The 10884-nt window shown below is 39.5% G+C and overlaps 2 protein-coding genes across 2 annotated transcripts; both read right to left on the bottom strand.

Moving 5' to 3' along the window:
• Positions 1–851: 851 nt before the first annotated feature.
• Positions 852–3550, bottom strand: spata4 (spermatogenesis associated 4). Its single transcript, XM_076102807.1, has 7 exons — positions 3450–3550; positions 2893–3022; positions 2441–2559; positions 1570–1790; positions 1385–1489; positions 1147–1202; positions 852–908 (listed from the first exon to the last, which is right to left on the bottom strand). Exons 1-7 carry the CDS (start codon positions 3548–3550, stop codon positions 852–854), a joined length of 789 nt encoding a protein of 262 aa, XP_075958922.1.
• Positions 3551–4577: 1027 nt separating this feature from the next.
• Positions 4578–9903, bottom strand: asb5a (ankyrin repeat and SOCS box containing 5a). Its single transcript, XM_076103845.1, has 7 exons — positions 9699–9903; positions 8246–8325; positions 7158–7265; positions 6771–6921; positions 6325–6459; positions 5088–5279; positions 4578–4891 (listed from the first exon to the last, which is right to left on the bottom strand). Exons 1-7 carry the CDS (start codon positions 9901–9903, stop codon positions 4764–4766), a joined length of 999 nt encoding a protein of 332 aa, XP_075959960.1. The 3' UTR covers positions 4578–4763.
• Between the last annotated feature and the right edge of the window lie 981 nt (positions 9904–10884).

Genomic DNA, 10884 nt, shown 5'->3' with positions numbered 1-10884 from the left:
AAAGTCCATAGCTCTATTCAGTTCTATACTATGCAGGTTAGATCAAATGGTTTCCCTCGCCAATCGGGTAATAACTGTACATTGTCCAGTTGGTTTATACATAATGAATTACTGATATGTTCACAGTGTTTAATGTGGCAACAGCAGTAACAATGAAGCAAATTAGTGACAGAGTTTAATACTACACCATTAGACAAATCTGTTAATGCCGGTTGACCAGTACCAGCCGAGTAAGGACCACAAATCGGGAATAAAAAATTCTCCAGTTGTTTCATAGTAAATTAAATACATCTGATTTCTGTTTGTTTATCCCCATTTGTAGACCAACCCACGAGTAGAATTACTCTCCTGTAACTGGCTCACAATGACTGAAAGTGCAAGGAAATCTGGAACTGTTAATGACGAACAAGACAGAAACAAAGCTGTCATGGTTTCATGGCACAGTGACTCAATGTTCCCCAACTCTAAGCCAATTTTAGGAATCAGTTATCACTTACATGAAGTGGTTCCTACCACAGTGAATGTATATGGTTTCCCTTGCCAGTCAGGTAGAAAACTGTACATCGTATAGCATAGTTTAACCAACATTTGGAAGGTGGCTGATCAGAATTTCTTAGAATGCAGATTGAGAAGACGATCTGATGCCTCAGTGACGGTAACGAAGGCAAGATGCATGTGTGGTCATGGGTGAAGGAACTCAGGAATAGCCTTATAGTGAGCAACACAAATATATGAACAGTAAGGCCAGTCAATTTCTGCAGCGTACACTGATTTATATCCTCTTTTTGTCAATGGTACACCTACAGCAGTGGATTTCAGTCTGAACCATTGAGGAGAGCTCTGCTCGTGACTCAATGCTGCCATCTACTGGTACAAACAGACATCGCCCAAACATGATGGCAGACGCACTAATACATTACATAATCCATAACAAATAGTGACGTCTTCTGTCTTTCAAAACAAATGATACTCCAGAAAAATACTTTCGATGCATTACAGTTCAATGGGCTATTATTTGAATAATTGTGAAAAACCTATCACTACATCAAGTGACACACGCACACACACACAACACAATTATAGCGCACAAATCTCCATACATTTTATTTAATAGTTAACCAGGGAGCGTCTGACAGGCTGGTGCACCTTTATCTCCTTAAAGGGAACAGCCGCTCCGCTCCATGTTGAAGAGGAGCAGAACTCTAAAACAGAAGAAATTGGAAAATTGATTGGTTAGGCAGTCTCAAAACAAAAACATCAGTCACAATTTGCCACCAAAGCATATATAAGTGTAACACCCAAAGGATGCATTTGAGCACATTTGCAGGATGAATATTCTCTGCTGATTATTGCTGCAAGAGAATATATATGACTCAACACTTACTGGATGTAGCGTCTCCAGACGAAGCCGAGCACTCATCACCGCGGCTGGTTGGCACGGGATTTTTGGCTGCCAGCCGACACAGATTAGGCTTCACTTTAAAACGTCCTGTCAACAAAGCAAAGACATTTTTAATAATAGAATATTTGCCCCTACAATAAGCCTGGAAGCACACCTGGGTGACTGACCAGGGTTGAGGACCCTATCTGCTGCCTGGTGCTCCAGGTGCCTGTGGAGGATGACTTCTGCCTTCCTCTGGCTTGTGCTGATGTCGGGCTCCGCCATGATCTCTGTTATCCTCAGGTTGTTCTTGATGGCCTTGGAGGCTGTGGAGTGGGCCAGTGTGGGTAGAAGCTCCTGGTACTCTTGGTCAGTGAAGTCTGACTCTGGGCCCTGAACATCTCTGATGCTGAGAAGGAGTTTAAAAAGATTAGTATTGGAATGCCTCCAGGATTCTCTTATTATATTTGTGTTTTGGGAATATAATTTATACACTGAGCAAATGTGCTGCATGCCAACTGAGCATCCTCTTCAGCTGTGTTTAGTTGGATTCAAGTGCACTAGAAGTGGTTTAGTGGATGTTTTTTTTGAATTGCCCACATATTGTTATGAAAATATCCTCATGATCCAGCAAAAGCCACTGTACAGTATCGGCATCCTTTTGTTTTCAGATTAAACAAGCAGTAATATGTATAAGTTGTAATAGAAATGTCAGTGTTACCTGACAATTACACATATTATTGTATAGGTTTATGTGTAGTTACGTTAAACACATTCCTGAGGGGTACATAAGCTAAACAATTTAGCAATGTTTAATTCACAGTAATGTCTCAAGAATAAGTGCAACACTGGGAAACGTTTGAGCTAATAACACTAACACACAGACAAATGTATACCAATATCTAACTAAACTGTAAAAAGTATGCAAAACAAAATGGAACGGTTAGTTTTTCTAAACTCCAAGGTGTCATATAAACCTCCTATCTGTCTGGAGAAAGCAAGAAAGGATCGGCCTCAAACTGTGTTCATTTTCAAACCCCGCTCCCAATCGACACTCACCTCCGGTTAGTTAAATTAGTGTAAACCTCCTGCACCAACAGTTCAGCTGCTCCTGGTTTACAGTGAATGCTTCCATCAATTATCTCTTTCGTCAAGTGCAGATTCTGCTTCTGTAAAGACTGGGTCAATAAAAAAAACATGTTGGTCATCATCTGACTCTAAATAAGAACTTCCTGTTTCAGAACCCTCAAGTACATGCAGGTAAAGAAAACACAATGTCTTCAGTGTAGATTGAATGTGATTTGATGTTTAAAGAGTTGTGTTGTGTCCTGGTAGGTTGAGCTGCATCACAAAATGTGTGTTGGACGCTTAAAAGTTGAGTCATTTTGAATGCCAAGTCGGTACTCTACATCATGGGAAATTAAACCACATCTAAACCACATGCCAACCAAAGTAAAGAAAGACATTTCTTCCCAGCTCATTATTATTTTGAGGTTTTCTCCTCCTCTTACCTTCTCTATCTGGCTCCAGTTCCTCTGTTTGGCAGAGAGTGATGTTCCTTTGTCACACGAATGCACCAGAAAGTCTTGGGGGTAATAACGAGACAATATCTCTGCCACAAGGTAACCATTGGACAAATCTCTGGAAATAAAAAGCAGGGAGAACAAACTGAGTATATTTACTCAAACAGTGAAATCCTATTTGAACACTTTGCTGTCTTGGCACTGATCTTTTTCCTTCCGATATGTTTTGTAATCCTTGCTTTGTTTTAACCTATACAACTGTTACAGTCCATGGTTTTTGATTGATATTGATATTGACTGCATTGATATGGGAACGTTTGCTTCACATATTTGTAACTAGGTTAAATAGTCAAGTATAGCTAACCTATGACGTTCTAGCTTCTTCACGTTAAATGTGACTAAGAACTGTAAAAACTACAACTACATTTATACCGTTTTTAAAGTTTGGACATTGACCTGCAAATCTTTTTTTTTTTTTGCTCACTGGCAATTTTATAATATAGCGTAATATCGTAACGCTAGATGAGGTTAGTTTCATTCTTTACCTGCGCACATTCTTCGGATAAAATGACAAGTCCAGGCTTTGCAGCCATTTCACGACTTCTCTCGGCAGTCCCGTCTTTTTGGGAGACTGCGCAAAAGACATGCTGCTCTGAGCCTGATGATGTCTAGAAAGATGGTGTTTATACTGTTCACTATACAGTCAGTCAGTCCATGAAGTCATGCTAATAACTCGACCAGTTTCCTCTTCGAGGTGCCGCTGCAGCCTGTCTGTATGTGACTGGACTTTCTTTGTTTACATTACCATGGCAGCGACACGACACACCTCTCTGACACGTGGGTCAGAGAGGTGTGTCGTGTCTGCACACAGACAGCGGTGACGGTTCGCTGCCCCTCAGATGATGTTGCATTAACAACGAACTCTGCGGAGAAATTCCAATAAATCATTTTGAACAGTATATTTAAGTTTGAAAAATAAGACGTTATGAAATGCACAGTGGTATCAGTCATGTAATAATACCAAGGCATTGTGAAAACAATGCAAGACAAGATTTGAAATTCAGCTCAATATGATGAAATGTGATTTCGTATTGCTACTTAATTCATATGGTTTTGTTCATAATGTTCTCTGAGCTTTATTTCAGTGCGGCATTAGCTATTGATGCAAACAGCTCTTCCTGCTCCGCTCTCTGTTGCTGTTCCACTCCCTCATATTTTCCATTAGGGACTTAACAATGAAGTCAGCTGCCTCCAGTTGTCAGTGCTCTGTAATCCAAGCTTAAACATGTCAACTATTTTGTTTAAAAAAAAATGTTTGTATTAATAATTCACCAACTGCACCTCTAAGCCCAACATAAGCGCACACAGTCTGCATACAACATATTTTGGAATGCACCAGGATTCAAAACAATTTTAATCATATAGTCGTGCGCAATACATTATATATCGAATGCAAAACTATGAGTACACGTCCACATACTGTATATTATACTGCATTTATATGACATTATAATCTCAAAGCTTTCAAAGTGCATCACTCTTTGGTATATTGCAACTATTAAGGCTTCTAACTACGCAAACCTGAATTGCAAATAATATTGTATTTATTATATTTTTCAACGACAATTTATCCAGGGAAGGCTAAGCCTTGAACATTCATCCAGGTTCACAATAGTAATGGGATGCAGGCCAGCTCAACACAGCTTGGTACTGCCAGATACTCAGCGGCTACTGAGTCACGTAATTGACTGGTAGCCACAATTGAAGGAAGGAAGACTTCAAGGAGTTGATTAGCTCTTGGTGACAAAGGCTTATTTCTGTAAGTCCCATTTAGGCGGGCAGTTTGGTTGTTCTGTCTGTCATTGGTACTGCAGGTAGTTCCTTAGCCTGTTGGGCAGGCGAAGGTGGGAGAGAAGGTGGAGTCTGTCACGGCCGACGCAGCTCCTGATGCACTGACGGCACAGCTGGCTCAGCTGTCGTGGTGTAACTACGAGGCAATGAAACATTATATGAGCTGGTATAGACCAGACCTAATGTATAGACTACAGATAAAAGGAGAGTAATATTACTTTATATCTGTTGATGAAGTGGTTCAAACACAGAAATAAATACAACAAAGACACAATACATGGAAACATAGGTCTGTAGTGCCTTACAAAAACAAGTAACATGTGTTCTTGTACCTTCATATATCAGTAGGAAACCCTCTGTTAGACTGCTGGGTGGAGCCACGTCTACTGGCCTCTGAAACTCTGTGTTCCTGGCATTAATGTCTGCACCAAAGTCCAGCAGCAGCTTCACTACAGCGGTGCAGTCTTTTTCTGCAGCTGCATGTAAGGGTGAATCCAGGTATTTGCCTTTCTGTACACTTGCACCTGCATGGAGGACAACTTGATTATCCATTCGAGACAAAGTTCAGATGGAAAAGCTTCAATGTCGTCTGTTGGATATCATTGAAATCCAGCAGTTACTCTGTGACTATATATTCTTATTCAATATTTCAATGTAACTGCCTTCCCCTGTTGCCCTCTACATAACACTTTCTTATATTTCCCAGAAATTACTTTCAACCGCCCTGAGAGAATGAATGTGAACTTGTTACTTTCAATCAAAGGTAGCCAGCAGCATGGGCATACAAAATGCTTTAATATGTGATCCGTCAGCTATGGGCTGCATGGAACTGCTGTGCTGCTCCTTACTCAAATTGAAACACGTAGTATGTCTTATTGGTGAGGCCGGTTTCAGAAAAAAATTATATATATATATATATATATATATAGAGAGAGAGAGAGAGAGAGAGAGAGAGAGAGAAAGATAGTGTTTATACTGTTAACTATACAGTCAGTCAATCCATGAAGTCATGCTAATAACACGACCAGTTTCCTCCATAAAAAAATACAAATAAAAAATAAATATATACATGTTTTTTTCTTACTCTGATTGAATTGTCCTTATATGCTCTCTAGAAAGAAATGTTTAGCACTTTGAAGAAAAGCTGACAGACCAACAACTCTCGCTGGAATTTACCACTGCCTTGATGATTCACATAACTGACAAATAATAAAGCTGTTTTGTTGCTGCTGTGCGGGAAATGCCTGTCAGCTGCAATTAGGTACTTCATCATGAATAATGAAAGTAAATCAACATAAGGCCAAACACATTTTTTTTTTAAAGAACTGCTCACCCTAAATAATGATATAACTCTTTGTTTGAATGAAGAGTTTGTTTGTGTGTCAGAGTCTAAATGATTTTTTTTTTTAAAGGCTTTTAAAATCCACTGTGCATATATGTGTTTATGAACTTATTTTCCATTTCTATGAACAACAAATGTGCTCGTGCATCTGTGTTTGTTCGTTCATACAGGAAGTGTGCCTGTCTGTATATGGAGATGCAGAGATCCACACTGTGCTGCGAGCTGACCTTCCCTCAGGAGTTTCCTGGCACACTCCAGCTCTTGGCAGACGCAGGCTGTGTAGAGCGCTGTGCCCAGGTGAGGAATGTCCATGTCCACATCTGCCCCCCAAGTCACCAGAGCCCCCACACAACCGTAATGACCTGGAAGTAATGGAGCATGGAGACAGTAATCAGTTAGTGACAATGCGAGATAACTCTCCAAGCTGTCTGCTCGGGTCGTGTTGAGATTTATTTATCAAGCTGTTTTTCACAGTGCAGGTTTAATAGCACAGCAAAGGACACAAATACAGGTTGAAGGATCTGTAGTATAACCTGTAATTAGTAGAGTTGGAGTTATATATTGGTTCATTTTATATATTAAAAACAGACATGTAGTGTCTGTCAATAGAAAACTACCTGATATATTAGCGGATGCATTCCGTCATAATGTTAAATATTTAGTCACAATGTACCTTTGCTCGTAGCTTCATGGATTGGTGATGGATGGTATGCAAGGCTCTGGGGTTTTGCTCCATTTTCCAAAAGAATTTCAGTGCATACCACACTGCCCACTGTACAGGCGTTGAACAGAGGGGTGACTCCATCAATTGTAGAAGCATTGACCTGCAAAAGCATTCTCTTAAATTGTTATTTTTAGGCCTTGTTTAACCATGCAAGTTGACTAATAGCAACAGCCTGGGGGAACAGTTGAAGGGGAGCAAGAACTTAATAGCTCTGCAGTGACTGTAGAAGAAGAACAGCGTTGCTCATCTGTTACTTCTACCCAGATTCTCCCGGCCATGGAAATGACATTTGACCTGTGCTGCGTGGCAACGTCAAAAGGACAATACGTGACTTACATTTGCTCCAGCATCAATGAGAGCTCTGGCACAAGCGACATGGTCTCCGACACAGGCCTCGTGAAGGGGTGTCACATGGTCTATAGTCAGAACATTCACACTGTGACCCTGGAAACCGAATCAAACAGCCACAGATATTAAGACGTCATATGGTGCATTAACACATGACCTTTGTCAGCCTCTATTGGTGAACACCAGTAATTGCAAGAACAATAGCTTATCTTCTTTCCTAAACCAGACCCATTCCTCAGTTGTCAGTAATTGACAAACTACACTACAGTGTGTACAGTCACATCTGAACAATAGCGATTCATAAGCTTGCTAATCAAAGCGCAGACCCAATAGAAGTCTGGTTAAGAGCTAATAAATCACTATGCAAAAATACTGTAACGCGATCACAGCTTTGTCATGAGCTTGTCTGTGTTGAGAACAAGGCATTGTTGGCTTTGTGGCTGACATGTCTTTCGCTCCTGTAGTGCACTGCTTAATCTGTGAGCAGCTGAAAATGCAAGTGAAAGAGGAAATTCTCCCTGTCTGCCATTTATCAGTATTTGGCATTAATCAGCAACTTTGTCGACGCCCTCGGATACTGTATATTATGGTTATGTAATACTATATATTATGGTTATTCTGTGCTGTGTGTATTTACTTAAAAAAACTATATTAGTGCTGTTATTCTAAGATGTCAAGTTATGGTATTGTAAGCTCACACAACATGACAAATGACAACATTTAGTCTTGAGAGGTAATAGAGGTGGAAACAGACAGATTCCCAGATAACCCTACCTACATACTTGCATTCAAATCTTTTTCTTTAACATCTAATCCAGGAGTCTACAAAGGCACTGATACAAATTTAATTGCACAAGGGACAGTTACATCAGACCCCATGTGTACAGATGAGAGGATGCACATAACTCTCCCAGGGATTGAGTTCTGCACATGGGAGAAGTTTGCCTTCTGCCAGAAATCTCCTTAAGTTGAATTAGGAAACCTACTTAGTTCGGTTCAGGAAAATATCATGACTTGGGTTCAGATCGGAACGCCCTGAAGGCAAACGTCCTCCATTGTGCTTGTGTTCTCTTTACCTGTAAAATAAGGGTCTTCAAGGCCAGGAGGCGGCCCTGACTCGCTGCATCGTGGAGGGGTGAGCGGTCCGCCCAGGATCCTGCAGTAAGAATAAGTAAAGTAAAATACTCTCTTGATGTTATATGAATATAACTAAGCATCATGTGTGTACCATGAAAATAATTGTGATTTTATGTCTTTATGAAATTATTTTATGGACTTAGATTTTTGTTTTCTCAAGTCTTGTTGATTCATCATGTCTTATATCATAATTCCTTTATTGTTTAGCCAATCATGGCTGCTTAATGAAATCCAAACCACAAATATATATATATATATATATAATAATATATATAATATATATCCATCATCTTGATATGTTTATCAATGTCATGTTTTACCGTGTTCCAAGAGTTAATGAATGGGCCATCTTATTATCATGTGACTAATGATGCTTGAAGTCCATTCACATAACACCTTATATAACCTTGAGGAATTTTCTGTGGACGTCTGATAAAGCACACCTGAGTCAATGTCCAGGATAACAGCCGATGCATTCCACACGTTATCATCATCATTGTCATCTCTCTCCGTTTTAATCATAATTTAGATAATAACAGATCTAATCTTTTCTATAAATCTTAAGCTATTTTATTCATGCAACCTATTTTCCTTGACTGACATTCATTTGAAATACGGGTATAAAAGAACCAGCCACGGACATCAAAGAGATTTCTTAGAGCAAGGAAGACCGTATCTACAGGACTGTGACTAATACACTAAGCTTAGCTGATTAGTATTCCATGGAGCAGGTCCACTTTAAATTAAACATCCCCTTGAATGATAGATATAGATTATGTTGTCGTCGTGTCCCTCTTCCCCCAGAATGTGCCTGCGAACTGAGAGTGTGGAGTGTTGTTTTGGTTGCTGTCTGAGTGTGAAAGGCTGCACTGCATAGCTGGGAATGGAAACTAGGGCAGGATGGGGGTGGGGGCGTGAGGAGCGGGGTATCATGACTGTGTTCTATTAATACATTAGAGAAAAAGAGCTGCCAGCCGACAGTGTCTTTGTTTTAATATTGAATGTACAGTTCAGGATTCATAAGTAGTCATTAAGCTGATGAAATAAAAGTCATTCATATCCACAGTTTGCTTTAATGTGAATACAATGAATGGCTCTTATACTATTTGGATCAGCAATGCGATTATAGCTCATTTGTAAACACGGAAATTGAGAGTGTGCGGTTGTGTGTGAGCGGGGAGTACTACAAGTTGATTTTAAAGCAATATTAATCTATTCTGACCTTATACGCCTCAGGTCGAACATGTTGCTTGGTGTGTAGTGTACACAGTTGTATTGTTACATTTTACACCAAATGTGCCTTTAGCACACATCTATATGCAGTTTGTGAAACAAATAAACCACCTTGAAAACAACAACAAACCTTTTCAGGTTTTTTCGGAGAGTACTTACTGTGTTTTTGACCATAATCATAGAACTCTGCTGATATCCTGGCAGCCTCTTTGCGGTTCCCGCGGACAATGTAGAGGTATGTCAGCAAGTTGAGAGAGATCTTAACAAAGAGCTTAAAGCAGAACAGTGCCAAGATGCTGAGGTAAACATTGGACAACCGGGCCACGAAGGTCTTATTGAAGAGTTCCTCTGTTGGGTCTGACATTTCCTTCGACACGTTACAGAGGGGCTTTAGTTATGGTGAAGATCAGATACCGCTCCAAAAAGCACAAGAGTAGTCTGCTTTTTCTCCCAGTGTACTGACTGGTTGGCTGGTCCAGGCTGGAAAAGAATGCCCTGCAGCTGCTACTGTGCCTGAGAGCAAATACTCCAATGTTAATGTACAATGTGTGTGTGTTTGTGTGTTTGTGTGTGTGTGTGTGTGTGTAGGTGTAGATTTTCACAGAGGTAACCGTTCCAGTTGCGAATATGACATTAATTGCATTCATTTTAACTCATGATATTTAATTATGGATAAATTAGATAATTTTTTGAATGAATATTTGCATTAATTTAAAAATAATGGTAGTATTTCATTTAGGATAAATTACAGAAAAAATATATTAGAAAAAATATTTTCCATACATTTTAACTCATGATAGCATGTATCTCGTATAAAGCACATTTTATCTTTTAATTAAGTTATTCTTATGACTTAAGAACAGGTGGAAAAAAAGGTTTCGCCAGGATAATCTTTCTAAGTTCCTTAGTTTTTTTGTTTCATCTGTGAAACAGGTGATGAAAAACGTTGTATTGTTCCTGTATATGAATGTTCATGTAATGTCTACAACCTTAGTTAAGTCGACCAAGACGATTTGCAGTTAGTTGGGGACACTGAATCTTATGATTATTGAGTTGTCAGGAGTTTGTCTTGTCTGTGTGTTTTAGTCTTCTCCTGTTTATTCTGTGATGTTATGGTTACGATGGCTGTGTTTTATCTCCAGCACGATGCCATTAGATGACTTCTGCAGCACAGCTGTACATAACAAAGCCCTGTCGGTCATCAAAGATGAGATGAGTGGGACATTTGGACACTTGCTATGGGAACAGGATCGTTTTGCACATTCAATGATGTCTATACACAACAGTTTAAGCACTTTGGATAGATTTAGATTTTGGTTATTTAAATTAATATGGTTATTTTCCA

This window comes from Anarhichas minor, unplaced genomic scaffold (genome assembly GCF_050575085.1).
Source record: "Anarhichas minor isolate MPS153535 unplaced genomic scaffold, ASM5057508v1 ptg000028l, whole genome shotgun sequence".
Classification (NCBI taxonomy): Eukaryota; Metazoa; Chordata; class Actinopteri; order Perciformes; family Anarhichadidae; genus Anarhichas; species Anarhichas minor.
This window is presented reverse-complemented; position numbering and strand designations above follow the sequence as displayed.